Raw genomic sequence first — 16,752 nt, forward strand, 5'->3', positions numbered from 1 at the left:
TTCCCTGTGGGACCCAAAGGACCAGCTGAAGATGTGAGGCAGAGGCAGTCTCCTCCTGGGACCCTTTCCAGCTTCCAATAAAGCTGTTCTGGGGCAGGAACACACATGGAGCAACAGTGCTCTCGTCTTGGTCAGTGTCTGCAGCCAGGGTCGGACATGCTGCCCGAGGTGGACCCCGGACCAGCGAAGGAAGAGGAGGAGAAGTGACAGTGCCATCACTAATCACAGATTCTTAGATTGGCTTATTCCTTTGACAGTTCATTTTAATACTTCATACCTGATGCTCCAAAACCTAAAATAAAACTGTTTATCCCCACCCCCCTTTTCTAATAGAAAGAGGAAAGCAATTCAGAATCCATTCCTCTATCACTTGGGCAAAGAACATATTAAAGCAGCATCTCTGTCCTCACTTCCCCAGAAAATACCCAATGACCATTCCTTCTGGGAGTGTATTCCAGAATATGCTTTGCTTGAAAGAGTGCAAAAAGAATAAGCCCCACCGTCACTAAGGTGTGTTAAGATGGTCATGGTATCATTCTGAATTCTGCTAAGAATATGTTAATTAAATGCAGTCTTTGTCCTCAGGAAATGTATAACCCAATACATGAATTCCCCTCCCACCTCTGCCCCTCATGGTGAGGAAATGGCCCAGGTGGCACCATCTTGGATTCCCACCCTCTGGCTGAACTCTGGGGCTTGGCCACTTGACCTCATACGGTTTGGTGACCATATTCATCGACCCCAGTAAGATACATAGCCTGAGGCAGAAGTTTTTCAAGGAACTAAATTGTGCAGGTTCAAAATCTTAAAATAAATATATTTCCGTCTAATGTTGTCTTGTGAAATGTTTATACGAAGTTTCTTTGGTCAACAACTTATTAAAGTACTTTCTATCAGTAATATAATTTAGGGAATTGCTGCAAAATCTATAGAGTTTCAAGAAAGTAACAGACCACTTGTTCTGGTCTATGGTATTTCATGATTGTTTGCTGACAACACCCCATAATTTCTGTAGCATGTTTCTCTAAACTGCGTGTGTTTAGAGAAATATAATCTAAGGAGAATTGTATGGCATGATTCCTGGATATGGTCAAGAGGGGTTCACTTAGTTTGGGTCAGTTTTCATATTCAGTCCCTGGATTTCTATTCACCTTTGTCTGTCGGTAGTAGTTTATAAACGTCTGTCTGAATAAATAGGGCCAGGATAGCTCACAATAAAGAATAAGTGGTAATTTAAGATAACAAATTCAGAATCATTAAGGATTTTTTTCCTAGATTTCCTAAAATCCAGTAAGAATTGTATTCCTTCGGAACAATTTAAACTTTTATTCAGTGTTTCACCTTGTCTGTAATTACCACTCTATGAAACCATGCATATCTATTAAGAGTTGGAAACACCACAGTAAACGTCTGGTAACTGTAAAAAACAAGAAAACCAAACCTTAAGGGGAACAAGGAAACTCGGTATCTGAAAGCAGGATTGGGATCATTTTCATAGATCCCTATATTTTGAGGAAAAAAAAGGCTAAAGCAAATTATTCAAAGGTGAACACTCATATGGCCATCAGTACTAAGGTACTCTTGTTACTATTACAATAAGAAAACATTATCTTTATGTGAAACCGTGTTGGAAAATCTGAGTTGAGTGAAGAAAGGTAAAAACATAATGCTAGATTGGAAAAATTAGGCCAAAAGGGACAAATGTGAAACTTGTCAGGTATAATGTTAAGACAACTGCTTATATAATATGTATAAGTCAAAACTAAAAAAGTCTGTTTTGAGACATTTAGTCTGTTTTGAGACAAGGAACCTAAAAAAATGGTGAGGTCCATGCATAATATTAAGCTATACAGCCTGAAAATAAAAACTCGTGAAACAAGAATATTTTATTTTATTTTGATGTTTAGTTGGACTTTTGAAAACATGTTGGATTAACCACTAGAAGGTAGAAGATGAGAAACTAGTCAATGAATCCATAATCTTACCTGGTGAACAGCAAAATGTTTACATAAATAAATCAGGCTCTGTGCAAGTCCCTGCAAAGGAGATGCCTGTTGTCCAAATCCAGCTGTGATCTGTGATGTATTTTAGCCTCCTTACTTTAGGAAGAGATCAGGAAATGAAGAGGCAAGTGACACTGGATGGGTAAAACCAAAATAAACAGAACCTATACTTAGAAGTTTGGTCATGGTCCAAGTTCCATGATGCAGTAATTGCGTAAGAAAAGCCAACCAGACAAATACCCAGCATAAATAACTGAAAACCTACAGCTACATGGAAGCTCAGTGGAGGAGCTACTAAGTCAGGTAGGAAAGTCCCCTGGACTCAGTTTCAGCGTGCTGGCCTTCAGATAGATCTCCATGTCTCTCCCATGGTTTAGAAAGCTCCTTTTAGTACAGCATTATTCTAATCATTAGAAAGTGGGTTTGTTTAAATTGAGCATCAGCGTGAACATCTACTTATGAGAGGTTGTCAAGTGTACCCGCAGGGCCATCCTTTATGGTACCCGCTGAGTGGGGCTGGAGGGGCCAGCAGCCTTCCAGGCCTGAAACTGCCAGTCACTGATGTGATAGACAGCAATGGGGGAAAAGCAGGCTGACGCGGCTCAGACCTCCTCTATCAGCATGGAGGGTACATTTAGAGGTCAGGTAATCTAGTCAATCTTTCTCTAGACTTTTAGATTTCATCTACCTGTAACTTTTCAAAATTAACTTGGGATACCCAATGCTATGTGGCAAAAAAACTACATTAAAAAAACAACTACCATACAATCTACTAGTCTTTGCTGCTTTAAAAAAAGGCGGGGGGGGGGGCAGGGGCTGGGGCACCTGGGTGACGCAGTCAGTGAAGCGTCTGCCATAGGCTCAAGTCATGATCCCAGGGTCCTGGGATCAAGCCCCGCATCAGGCTCCCTGCTCAGCAGGGAGTCTGCTTGTCCCTCTCCCTCTGCCTCTCCCCCTGCTTGTGCTTGTGCTGGCTCTCTGACAAATAAGTAAAATCTTAAAAAAAAAAAAAAAAAGGCGGGGTAGGGGAGATTTAAAGATACAGGGAGTAGCAGAAAAGGCAAACACTGAAACATGGCAAGAGTAACTCAGGGTGACCCATTAAAAATGAGGCTCTTTCTAGTGCTTCCCACCACCCTTTCACCCTTCCTTTTCCCAGACGTGGTGTTTGACTCCCATTCACCCACCAGCTCTCAATTCCCGAGGATATTTTCTTCAGTGTCCTCTTCCACAAGGACCTTTTCATAAGGAAAAAGGTAGGTAGATACATGTTAGTAACATGCTACTTTTTAGCTGAAAACTAAAGTTTCAGTTTTAATGTAAAGGACAATCCTCTCGGAAATATTTACCTTTTTAACAGAAGGAACAAATAGGAGTGCAAAGTTCCATTACTCTAGCATGCCATTTGGAAAAGTCAAGTGCAATATGGGAGCAGGAGCCTTCTTTCAGTGCCCCCCCAAAACCACTCCAAACTGGAGGTCAACAAGGCTCTCAATTCATTTTCTATTAAGACTTCACTTACTAAAGACAATCTAGAAATCCAAATTCAACATCCTTCATTTTGTTCATCCTGAAATGCTTTTAAAGGAAGAAATTGCCACGGTCTTATTCTATTTTATTGATTACCAGTCGGGGGTGATTTTGCCCCCTAGCCTGGGGACTTTTGTTAACATCTGGAGATACTTATGGTTATCTCAGGGTGGGGAGTGGGGGACAGCTGGTGCCACTGTCACCTTGTGGGCAGAGGCCAGGGATATTGCTAAGCATCCTACAACGCACAAGGCAGCCCCCACAACAAAGAATTAGCCAGTCCAAAATGTCAATAGTGCTAAAGTTGAGAAAACCTACTTTATAAGAGCTAACTGCTATATAGTTGATATTTGGAGGATGTAAACACTAATGCTAGTGAAATTACTGTGCCCATGGTACGAATAAAAATGACCATAATTTGGAAAGATTCACACTATTTTCTTAACATTTCTGGAACATCATAATTCTGGCTCTGAATTATTTAAATTACTTTTTCAAAACAGTCGATTGAATAAAACGAAGAGGCTTTATATAGTTCATCTAAGTTTTTCTATTTTGGAAATAAGAGTTTTGATTAAAATTGGCATTTCTGAAACTCTAATTGCTAGTTATTGCTGGGGAAAGAAAGGAAAAAATTATTTCCAAGACCAGCCAGATGGGAAGTCTCAAGATAAGAAATTATACGCCAATGTTCATATTCCAATCACAAGAAGGTTTCTGTTTACACGTTTTTAATTCTGCTTAAAAATAAGCAATATATTTCTTCAAATAGTTACTGAACTGCTATTAACTGGCTAATTTTTTAACATTAGGTTTAATCCCCCCAATCTTGTTAGATTATTAATAAGTAGAACAGCAATTTTTACAAGAACACTCTGTATATTAAGGAGTCCATAAATTCTAATAGAATCAGAATGGTTTCTGATATGGCAAAGGATATCTCTTTGTAGATGTTAAATCTTCCCATAGAAATTTTTAATGTCCATATTTCCGAACCTATTTCTGATTGAAATATAATGAATGCTTCAGTTTACAGGCCCAGAACCAGAGCATCCCAAATGTCTTCCTGACATTTATACTTTAGTACCATTCATTCTTAGGACCTGCACACTTTGGTAACTTCTGATCTTCCATATCTGAAAGCTCTCTCTCCTAACTTTCTCACTCCCTTCTCTTTTTTTCTCTCTGCCATTTCCCCCAAGAAATGTCAAATGGATGAAAAAGACTTGCAGTACAGGGATGTGAGGAAAAGCCATAATGGTTCCTTCTGTCGTCCATGAGATTGAAAACTGTCCCCAACCAGGAAAAGATGGCAACTGAGGACTTTCACTTACTGAAATGCATCTTAAGCACCTGTAAGAGTTTCCAAACGTAAGAATCTTCAAGCCACACACACAAAAAAAAAGCCTCTTTTTTTGAGGATCTTGTTTTAGGTAGATTTATGGAACTGTTTCCTTTTATTCAAGTCTACTGAAAGCCACAGAGAAAGAACTCCAAATTGAGGTACATCTCTTACTAGTTGCTTGGATTTGACAAATAAAGCAATCATCAAAATCAAGGAGTGTGCACTGCTTTTAAAAACCCTATTCGTTTGACATAATATAGCAGTGGGATGGCAAGGCAAATAAATGGCATTACTTAACATAATCACTTAATGTTGTGCAACCAACAGTCAGGTCTCATTGCTTTATCGCTTGCAAAGAGTTGGATGATAATAAAGTTGATTGTTAGTGTGAAGATATAAATTGTTCAGTAGTTAGAGTTCTTAATGAAAGCAAAGGAACACAAAAGAGGAAAAATAGGTTTTAGCAGCTCAAATTCACTGCTAATTGCCTGTGCATTCATTATAGGCTGACCAGGGCTAATTATCTAATTAAACTAAAGTTCTGCTGCCTTAGAGGAATTTCTCCCACTATGATGTTGGTTGTCAATTACCTCAGCAGGTCCCATTGAAATGTGTAGTTAACTCAAGTCATGTTTTGCTTTTTCCAACAGCAATACGTGGCACTCCTGGTGCATGATAATTTATGTTTAGAATTTTTAAAAAGTTTTTCCTTAAAAAATACTGTGAAAACTTAATAATAATGGTAAACATCATTTTAAACAAGAGTCTTGCTCACTTTATTCAATGATTTGTATTCAAGAAATGTCAATATAATCTGCTTTAGGTAGAGACAACACAATACAAAAGAGAAATCAAATATCATTGTATGCATGTTACTGAGTGTTCTTTTCACATGTTGCTTTTAAAAATACATTTAAAAGTTCCTTTTGTGATGCTCTGCAGTATTTCACAGTTGGAAATTATATTACTTATTGTCATGTAATTACAATTTTTAAAATTCATAGATTTTTCTAAAAAGCTGGAAATAAAGTGGTAAATCATCTGAACTAAATTCTTCACTTTATAAATAAGGGAACTGAGGTGCTAAGAAGTGAAATGACTTACCCAAAGTCACAGAGTGGGTTGTCAGAACCAGAGCCAGAACTGGTATTCAATCAGTTCTTCTTTCGTCCTTGATTGCTGCTGGTCCACTTTCAGATTAGACTGTCATCTTTCATGCTTTCTCTAAAATGTTGTAATAGAGCATCTAGTTGGACAAGGTTTCTGGTGTTTGTTGATTGGTTTTTCAAAAGAAGGCTTCAAAGCTTTTCACTCCCCCAAGGAAACAGGTACTATGGTCAAGTCAGTCAAATATGCCCCAGGGATGTATTTTGGTCCTAGGGAACTTGATCCCCAATCGGTGGGATCATAAACCATCAAGCAATATTTACTAAGCATCCTTTGAGAAAGACATCTCCGAAGAAAGTACAGTCTTGGGGCACCTGGGTGGTTTAGTCAGTTAAGCAACTGACTCTTGATTTTGGCTGAGGTCATGATTTCACACTGCGCGTGGATCCTGCTTAAGATTCTCTCTCCTGCCCCTGGGTGGCTCAGTTGGTTAAGCGTCTGCCTTCGGCTCAGGTCATGATCTCAGGGTCCTGGGATCAAGTCCCAAGTCAGGTTCCCTGCTCAGAGGGGAGGCTGCTTCTCCCTCTGCTGCTCCCCCTGCTTGTGCTTGCACGCTTCCTCCCTCTGTCAAATAAATAAAATCTTTAAAAAAAAAGATTCTCTCTCCCTCCCTTTCTGCCCCTCCCCCCCACCACCACCACCCTACCCGCATGCGTGCTCTCTCTCTACAAAAAAGAAAAAAGAAAGTACAATCTCACTCTAAAGAGCTTTTCCCATCTTCACCTCCCTTGATCTTGGGATGTGGCATCTGCTCCCTGTAAGGACACAGGACTCTGGAACCTTCCCCTTTCGCAGTCATTTTTCAGGCCGGCGGCAGCAATGAACATACAGGTCTTTTCTGCCAAGTTAGAGAAGATGATTTTTCCCTTTTACTGCCTCTTGAAGATGAACATCAACTGTTTCACCACTTGTGATTCAAATCCATTAATTAAAATAAATATAAAGTAAAAATCTCTCTTTCAGCCAAGAGGAAAAGGACAGATGGGGAAGCGGAGGAGGTGGAGACAGCTGATGTCTTCTTAGAGGGGGAAAAAAGGGAAAGAAAAACAAGAAGCATGAAATTGGGGGGAAAAGTTAATTAAGAGAGGTAAAAGGTGTTTAGATTTAATTTACAGTTCAGAACTATTTTGGTTCTCATAATAATTGCACTACTCAAAGAAGAAGAGGAAAACCTCTCTAATATGAAAGTGGTAGGGGAGTGTTATCTTAAACCACCTCCAAAAATAGTCATACCTGGACTTTGGCAGTGCTTCAGACTGAGCATGGCAAAAGCTTCTCTTCATTCATTCTCTTTCATTGCAAAAGCCACACATTTTTCCCCCTCAAGCTCCTTCTTGCATGCACCTAATTTTTCATTTCTTTCTCCCTTGCCTCCCATTGCCTAAAACAAGACACTGGCAAGGAAACTAAAAAATGAACCAGTTTTAAGTCCTTTTCCGTCTCAACGCCACATGCACTGGCCTACAGAAATCACACAGTTCGAAACCAATGTCCTATAGCTTACATCACATACCACAACCTCCACAATTTATTGGTGCAATGTGCATACCTGAAGTCTAACCTGAACACTAAACATTCCTAAGCATAGCATATTTAACTGAACACCCCATACACAAAAATGATTTGATTTCAGATAAACACACAAAGTTAAATCAGAATAGAGTGGAGCAGAGTTACTTTTAAGATGGTAATAGAGGGCGCCTGGGTGGCTCAGTAGGTGGGTGAAGTGTCTCCCTTTGGCTCATGATCCCAGGGTCCTGGGATCAAGTCCCGCACAGGGCTCCTTGCTCAGCAGGGAATCTGCTTCTCCCTCTGCCCTTCCCCCCTCCAGCTGGTACACTCGCTCTCTACTTCTTGCAAAAATAAATACAATCTTTAAAAAAAAGATGGTAGTAGAGATGGACAGAGCTAAGAGATGGACAGAGCTAAAAATAATTTTAGATAAGTGAGATGAAAGAAAATACATGGTTTTGTCTGAATTGTCTTTTTTAACTGTCTCCATCATCCATGTGGAGCTAGAGATGCTGGAAGGAATCTCAGAGATCATATGTCCCCGAACCACTAAGAAACTAGGATCTAGTGAAGTCAAATGATTTGCTCAAGAACACATAGCTGGTTAGTGTGAAAGCCATGTCTAGAACCAGCTCTTCTGCCTTCGAAAGTATTTCTTACAACTTGACATTTATTCATGATAACAGATGAGAAGTATGTTAACATTTCCTAAGAACTGAAAGGAAAGCTACAATATAAACCCAAAATATTTCAAATATAACTAAGTATAAGTAAGTTAGTTGAAAAGTAGGAAAAATTCTTTAGCAATTTAGTTACCATGTTCTATAGTAACATAAAAGGCAGATATAGGAGTAAGGTGGCAAGAGCTACTGGGAAAAAAAGAAACCTTCCTGCCCACCTCTAAACAAACAAACAACCTCAGGCTAGGAACTCAGAGCATTTGAGAATGTCAATACTTTTTTACTCTTTTGACTGGGCCCCAGTGTGATCAGAGAATTGGACAAAATTAATTCTGAAGAAGGATTTGAGAATAAGTCAGAAGGTAATCTATCTCATGAATTAAGGAAAATAAGTCCTCATAAAGAGGAGGGCCAAGGGAAAAAGGAAAAAAACAAAATATAAGCCTATTCCCAAAGAATGAAGAAATCAGAGAACTGAGGTAAAGTTAAGGGGGGTGGGGTGTGGAGGTGTGTGTGTGTGTGTGTGTCTGTGCGTGTGTGTGTGTGTGTGTGTCTGCCAGTATGTCTGTGTTTGGGGCTTTTTCCAGTTCTTCTTGGTTCCTGGTTAATTAAGCAACTATTTAAAAAAAAAATCAGCTTTACTCATGCTTCTGTGTGCTGAGCCCATTCCTAAATTTAATAATTAGTTGTGGGCAAGAGGTACGATTCAAGCTTTGTCAGTGTTACCTATCACTACATCGCTGCCAACTCATAAAAAAGAAAATGTGGAGAGAATATACTTTAAGAAATAGATTGTCAAAGCAATGGTTCATTAGCAAGCCCTGTCAGATCCACCTACAAAATAGATTCCTAATCTTTACACTAGTTCTCTCATCTTTTCCCTGGATTACTGCCTCTAAACAGGGATTCTTTGCTGTTACACTCTTCCCCCACCAATCTCTAAGAAATGTAAAACAGATAAGTCATTCTCCTTCCCAAAGCTCTCCAAAAGCTTCTCACTGTATTTGTAATAAAGTCCATCTCCCCACCATGGCCCTCAACTCCCCATCACATCCCTATAACAATGGCCTATAAGGCCTATAAAATATGGCCCTTGCCTACGTCCCCAAATTCATCTCCAGGAACTCTGAAGGTCACTATGTGGTCTAACCTCACAGGCTTCATTCTCGTCCCCAGTGATACCAAACTCCTTCCCACTGTGTCAAAGTCACAGTATCTTATATCCTGTTTAACAACCTTAAGGCTTGGAATGCTCTGACCCCAAATTTTTCCATAACTGACTCCTTAATATTCAGGAGCAGCTCAAATGTTATCTTCTGGTCACCTCTGACTACCCAGTTTAAAGTAACACACCATATACACACACAAATATCACACCATCCTATCATGCTGTTTTGTCTTCATAAACTTATCTCTATCTGAAATTGTTGCTCACTGATTTATACTATGTAACCTCCTCCATCCCAAAATACACACACACACACACACACACACACCCATGCACACACATGCAGGTAAATTCCTTGGGAAAGCAGATATTCCTTGCTGAAATCCCCAAAACCTAGAACAATGCCTGGTACTCAGCAGATACTTTTATCGAATGATAGATTCTGAATGATTGATTCCATCTATCCCAAACTTTTCCCAAATCCTGTGTCTGCCTTGTATTTCTAGCACTTGTTTACTATCACTTCTTCTTTGTTCCCTTTTCTGAATTTCTTTTGATCTTCATTCTGCTTACTGCAACACAAAGGAAAACAGAACAAGGAGCATAAAAAGAAGGACATTAATGGTGATAGAAATCTACTCAGCCAATGCTATTGGCAGTGGTACAGAAGGGCAAGTAAGGTGCCTCTTAAGGGCAAAAGCCCCTAGGATTGATTTCATCCATTAGTGCAGCTCTAAGGACATCACCAAAAGGAATTATGGAGATAGCCTGTCTGTGGCCTAAAAAAAAAAAAAGTACCACATGCCCTATGGACACTCAGTAGTTCTTAAAACCTTTAATGTGCAAAAGATTCAGATTCAGTAGGTGTAGACATGATCTAGGAATCTGCACTTTCAACAAATGCCCCCAGGTGATTCAGATTCAAGCAGTCTTTGAAAACTTTCAGGTCTTCGGCCAAACAATAATAGCAAGGACCTGAAGGATGGTATCCCTAGATAGAAGGTTTAACCAATAAAAATGATCTTTTTTGGGGGCGCCTGGGTGGCTCAGTCGTTAAGCGGCTGCCTTCGGCTCAGGTCATGATCCCAGGGTCCTGGGATCGAGCCCCGCATCGGGCTCCCTGCTCGGCAGGAAGCCTGCTTCTCCCTCTCCCACTCCCCCTGCTTGTGTTCTCTCTCTCGCTGTGTCTCTCTCTGTCAAATAAATAAAATAAAAATCTAAAAAAAAATAAATAAATAAAATAAAATAAAATAAAAATGATCTTTTTTTATCTCTACCTTGAAGCTGATTCTCAAGTCAAATTCCATTTCAGTATTTGCTGAGTATTATTTAAAATCATTGGTGTTTACTAATTTCTAAATGGCTTTTCACCATTTAAAAACTATAATAATAGCTACTACTATGGGACATCTATGTTCCATATGCTATTAACAGTTTTTCACACATGTATCTTATTATCCCATTTCATAGATGAGCTTCAGTTAAATAAGTACAGGTAACTATTAAGAAGTAACAGATTCGAAAATTACATACATCTATATGTTACTAAAGTCTGTGTTCTATAGAGTCTACACCTCCCACTAATTATACCTTAACAGAAGCAAAACCAATAAATAAAAACCCAGATTTGTAAATAAAGACAGGATTCTTCTTCTTAATTTAACTAGTCCTCACTTTAGAAAAAGATTGCATGGGATTTCATTACTTGGTCAACTTTGACAGTATAATTTAAACACCTTAACAATGGCATGGTAACTCTGAAGAAAAATAAATATCAAGAGTCCTTTCTATAACAAATAATCACCGTCTTAATCAAAATCACCAAATACTAAGAACTGGTTCACTATTTACAGATCCAGCAGTGATTCTCAAACTGGGCTGATAATTAAGAATCACTTGGGCAGCACCTTAGAAAAAAAATTCTAGGCTTCACACTAGTTCTTCTGAATCAGAATCTCTGGGGTAGGACCTCCAAATCTTTATTTTTATAAAGTTTCCCAGGGGCTTCTGATGAGTAACTCCCGTTCAGAAGGACTGTTACCCTAACCCCAGCATTTTACAAGTGAATAAACTGAGGACCTAAATGAGTAAGATCTGCCTAAAGACATACAACCTCTAAGTAGCACAGTAGGTTGGAAAAACAATATCCTGACTCCACATATAGTGCTTTTAACACCAATTCAAACTGTTTTTTTTTTTTAACTGTACATTTTCTGCACTGCTTAGGCCCTGCCCATTCCTTACTATCCTTGTGCAACTTATTCCCTCATCTGCAAACTGGGAATAATAGTGCCCACCTTTTAAAGAGTTGCTATGAGGATTAAATAGTATAATATTCATTAGGTACAGAGTGCCTCGCATATACTGAGCGCCCATTAAATAGGTTACACAGCCCACTAAAAAACCATGCCTTTTTCAGCTGGAGAGGATTTACAGAACCACTTCAATTACAAAACGAACAAGGAGCCCATGTTTAACTTTGGAAGTCCAAAAGTACTTTAAACTCAGGGTAAGGTGAAGGTCAAGAGCTTGCCTGATTCTCGCACACCACTGTTGCTCATAAGATGCCTCAGAATCATCTAGTGAATCAATTTCTAGACCAGTAATCTGTATTTTTTAAAAGCCCCTCCCTACCTCCCCCTCCCAACCAGGTGCTTCTTCTTTGGCAAACCATGGTTTGATAACCCTTAGTATACACAATCCTTGGCCACAGCAAATGGCCTCTCGAATCCCAGCAAAACTATCGTGCTCTGTAACCGGAAGAGCAGCGTCATCACACCCTGATGCAAACAACAGCTGGGGACGGCTGTGCTGAGGAATCGTGATCACTACGGACGGCCTCGACCCTCTCATCTCCCAAACTTGGAAAATTACGAAAGTGCCGTCCAGTAATCTCCGGAGCAGACAGTGCTGCCTAGGTGGCCAGGAAGACATAAAGTTAACTCAACACGCTCCTTTCCAAGAGTAGAGCCAAAGAAAAGCGACCCTGTTGGGCGGAACAGGACCGAGCGGCGCCAGGTTAACGACCCTCTTGCCCTGTTCCATGCGGTGGCCAAGACTCCCCCACGCCACAGGCCAGCTGCCGGAAGTGCGTCATTCCAGCCTACTGGGGGTGCCGGGAGTTGTAGTCAACTGGCTATTTCTCTTGTGCCCCAATTCACCTTTTTCAAACAAGCAACCACCTTGGAACCGTAAAGAAGGGCGCTTTGTAAGAAACAAATCCAATCCTTCCTTTTCCAGCTGACAAAGGAAACTCAGACCTCATCCGTAATATCGGACTACAAGTCCCAGCATGCTCTGTAAGACGGCCAGAGCGCCCGGCCACCGTCGTAGGTGTGGGCCACTTGAATGGAACGTCGGGCGTAATGCAAAGCCTTCCACGGTCCGCACGGCCAGTACCTGCTCCCCGGGCGTGAGTGCGGCGTGTGGGTCGTGCGCGTGCGCGCTCGCCGGAGGCGCGGGGCGGGTGCGCCGGGCTGTTGCGGGCTTGAGGTTGTTCAGGTTGGCCGCGGCGGTGCCGCGCGCCCGAAAGACCGGTACTTGCGGGGCCTCTAGCTTCGCCCCGGGCTGCGGGCAGCCCTGGCGGCCGCCGGAGACCGCAAGGGGCGGAGGAAAGCAGGGGGCGGCGGGGGCCGGCCTCGGCACGCGGAGGAACAGCCGAGCATGCCCCGAGACAACATGGCTTCCCTGATCCAACGGATCGCCCGCCAGGCGTGCCTCACCTTCCGGGGCAGCGGGGGCGGCCGCAGCGCTTCCGACCTCGGCGCGGCGCCGGCCCCCGAGGCCTCGATGCCGCATGGCTTCCCGGAGAACCTGAGCAAGCTGAAGAACCTGCTGACCCAAGTCCGCGCCGAGGACCTGAACATCGCCCCGCGTAAGGCCACGCTGCAGCCATTGCCACCCAACCTGCCGCCGGTCACCTACATGCACATCTACGAAACCGACGGCTTCAGCCTCGGCGTGTTCCTGCTCAAGAGCGGCACGTCCATCCCATTGCACGACCACCCGGGCATGCACGGCATGCTCAAGGTGCTCTATGGCACCGTGCGCATTAGCTGCATGGACAAACTGGAGGCGGGCGGCGGGCAACAACCGCGGGCCCCGCCGCCAGAGCAGCAGTTCGAGCCACCGCTGCAGGCCCGGGAGCGGGACGCCGTGCGGCCGGGCGTGCTGCGTTCGCGGGCCGAGTACACCGAGGCCAGCGGCCCCTGCGTCCTCACTCCGCACCAGGACAACCTGCACCAGATCGACGCTGTGGACGGACCCGCCGCCTTCCTGGACATTCTGGCCCCGCCCTATGACCCCGACAATGGACGGGACTGCCATTATTACCGGGTGCTGGAGGCCGTCAGGGACAAGGAGGCCTCCGGCTCGGCCGGTGACCTGCCCCGAGAGGTGTGGCTCCTGGAGACCCCGCAAGCCGATGACTTCTGGTGCGAGGGGGAGCCCTATCCAGGTCCCAAAGTCTTCCCTTGAAGCCGCTGGCGCCTAGTTGCTGTGGGCTGAAGACGTGCCCTATTCACATCTGGGCCTTGCTGCCCGCGACCCACTATAAGGGCTCTCTCCCTACCCCCAGGCCTGGGCGTTGGATCTACTGGAATGGGCTGTCGCCGCTTCCTCCGGAGCCGTGGGAAGCACGGGCGACTGGAGTGCAGCCACGGGGCCCGGTTAGGGGGTGGGGAAGGCGGGTAGGCTAGGTTGTTTCCTGGCTCTGTCACTGCCACTGGGGTTTTGATTTGGGGGAAGGAGGGTAGGGGACTATCTGAAGCGCTTCCATCCTAAAGCCATAATGAAAATATCTTTTCTCTGTTCCTTATCCTACACAAAATACACGAAATGCCCCCACCCCCCTTCCCCGGGTAAATAGGGTTTGTTTTCCACTCATATCTTACGCCCTTTTACTTATTGTTACAGTTTTAACTTATTGACTGCATGACCCAGTGGTTTGAATTGTTTTTAGTTCAAGTCATTGGTAAAAACTAGGCTTAAAAAGATGAGCTACTATTTAAAGTGAGCTGTCCTGCCTAATTAATTCGTTGTGGAAATTAGATCTTTTTTCCAGAGTTGGGGCATCACCCCCAAAACAACTATGCATGTAGAGGACAAGATTTAATTTCTTTCCTCCCCCTGCCCAGTAGCCACATCTGGTTTACTCTGGCAGCATCTACTAAGAAATTCAGCACCTGCATATCTCAGTGACAAATGGTCACTTACGGCTTATCTTCCCCATGAGTCTCCAGATCTGTGAGTTGAACAGATTTCTTGTTGCAGATTGACCTTTAATGCAAAAACTATATTATCCTCAAATGACCTTTTTTTTTTTTTTTTGGTCTTAGTGTGCTTTAAGAGGTGATAGGGTAATTCTGTGTTTTCTAAGGAGAAGATTCAAAGGAGCTGAATCGGTATGCTTCCAAACAACTGAATGTAAAACACTCCTAGCCAGCTGTTGAATTCCATGCCCCTATTTACTTCCAGTATTTTCCTGCAAAAATAGAGAAAAATGTTGATAACTGTTTCAAATTCTCTCAGGAGCTCTAATGTTCCAGAAGGCCGGTGGTTCCAGCTGTGTTGTTTTGGTGGCAGTGTTCTCAAAACTCTTCAAAACAGTAGAGAGCCAGTGCTTGTTTCATCCAGTGTGGTTTTCTATAGGAAAAGAGAAAGCACAGATGATCAAGCCTACAGAATAGAGAATTACTATACTGCTGGCCATTTTAGAGCACCAAAACTTGGGGCAAAACACTTCCTAACCTCTTAAACAATTGTGCTATCTGTAACTAGTTTAATTTTTGTCCTTTTAGTAAGCTCAGCAACTTTACCTTGTTTACAAATGTATTTACACCATTTGCTTCAGGCTATGGAGCACTATTATTTCCCTCTTTTTACTATTTATAGGATTCCTTTTTCACAACACTTTTAATAAAAACAAACTGTAGAAATAAACACGTTAAAATCTGCCCAGCTGTTGTCTAAGCCCTCTTGATTGACTTGCCCAAATGGCAATCCAGTTCTAAGGTCTGTAATAAAGGGAGATTTGCTATTGGCGGAAAGCGTTGACCCTGTAGAGAAACAGTATGTGCCTTTGCCTCTTTGCGCACAGTGGGTTACTATGGCGCAGAGTGAAGGAATATTTGTTCCCAATTTTTTAAATAGAATAAAAAAGCAAATTCTTGATGATTTTTTTTTTTTTTAACAAAAAAGATGCTTATTCAGTGCGAAATGCCACTCTGTTGTAAAACCTGAGACAGGCATAATGCCAAGCATTTCTTACAGGGTTGCTAACATTGTTTTATGGTAGCTTCACATTCTGGTATAGTTTAATATGCCTTGGGGACAGTTTAAAGCAGTTCTTAATGCCATTCAGTTTAAAAATAATCCTAGATATGCAAATGATGATTTTCTTAGAAAAATGTTCACAAAATGGGGTTTTTAATAGCACAGTAATGAATGTGAATGGTTACCACATACCTACCTGTTCTGAATTATAGCCAAAAGATGATTAACTTATATTGTTTATAGTGATATATATGCTCTAACACAACCTGGCATATATTAAACCGACAAAAACTCATTCTGGCAGTAGGACAGTAATAAAGGAGGAATTGTTTTTCCAAACTTTAAAGTTCTCAAGTACAAACAAGTTGAATGAAAAAAAAAAACTAAGGTGCTTTTCAAAAGAGTAACTGAAATTGTTGCAGGCCAAAATAGCAATATGATATCCCTCTAATTTAGTTCAATAAGAACGGTGAAACTTTTGGTTCACTAATAAATTCTGAGGAAATTAATGGTGAAAACAAATTGTTTCAGTGAGCCACTAAGGAAAGAATATTCTTAATACAAATAGAAAATGTGGTGCAGCAAAGCTGTCACCTCTGCATAACTGTTGGTCATGACTGACTTGATGTGCTGCTGTTGTATTTCCATATATTCCATATATTCCTGCAATATAGACTATATAACAGCTGTGGGAAAAATTTGTCTTCCTCTACACAGACTAATGAGCACAATGATACTAATCACTTTTCTGTGGAATAACATGCAATAATTGCCTCTCATGAGTGAGATGTCAATCTCAATACTTCTAAAGCTTTTTTATTCTCTGGTTATATCAAAAGCCAGTTGTATTAATGGAGAATATGGTGTATCTACCTACTACTTTATGAGAATTGACTTTTTACAAAGCTTGATTTGCATGGGTTGAGTTTACACTAACTGCTGTTTATTAATGAAAATCTTGGGCCCGTTTTAAAGAAATAGTTGTCAACAGGAGTGAGTTCTCTGAACTTTTAAGACTAATTGACCTTAAATTCTTCCAAAATCCATACCTTTTATTCCTCCTTTTGCATTGTC

The 16,752-nt window shown here is 41.8% G+C and overlaps 1 protein-coding gene and 1 long non-coding RNA gene across 2 annotated transcripts; one reads left to right on the forward strand and one right to left on the reverse strand.

The window, feature by feature from the left end:
• Positions 1-1,915: 1,915 nt before the first annotated feature.
• On the reverse strand, positions 1,916-6,376 carry LOC116644309. Its single transcript, XR_004301726.1, has 3 exons — positions 5,983-6,376; positions 3,191-3,241; positions 1,916-2,137 (listed from the first exon to the last, which is right to left on the reverse strand). It is a non-coding gene; the product is annotated as an uncharacterized LOC116644309 (long non-coding RNA).
• A 5,746-nt stretch (positions 6,377-12,122) lies between these two features.
• On the forward strand, positions 12,123-15,360 carry ADO (2-aminoethanethiol dioxygenase). The gene has a single exon (XM_032423869.1). It carries the CDS (start codon positions 13,069-13,071, stop codon positions 13,879-13,881), a length of 813 nt encoding a protein of 270 aa, XP_032279760.1. The 5' UTR covers positions 12,123-13,068; the 3' UTR covers positions 13,882-15,360.
• Positions 15,361-16,752: the final 1,392 nt, after the last annotated feature.

This window comes from Phoca vitulina, unplaced genomic scaffold (genome assembly GCF_004348235.1).
Source record: "Phoca vitulina isolate PV1807 unplaced genomic scaffold, GSC_HSeal_1.0 scaffold29, whole genome shotgun sequence".
In the NCBI taxonomy this organism is placed as follows: domain Eukaryota; kingdom Metazoa; phylum Chordata; class Mammalia; order Carnivora; family Phocidae; genus Phoca; species Phoca vitulina.

Bases quoted from the DNA above. Each gene is read 5' to 3' on its own strand.
- ADO (XM_032423869.1), top strand. From the start codon at position 13,069: ATGCCCCGAGACAACATGGCTTCCCTGATCCAACGGATCGCCCGCCAG.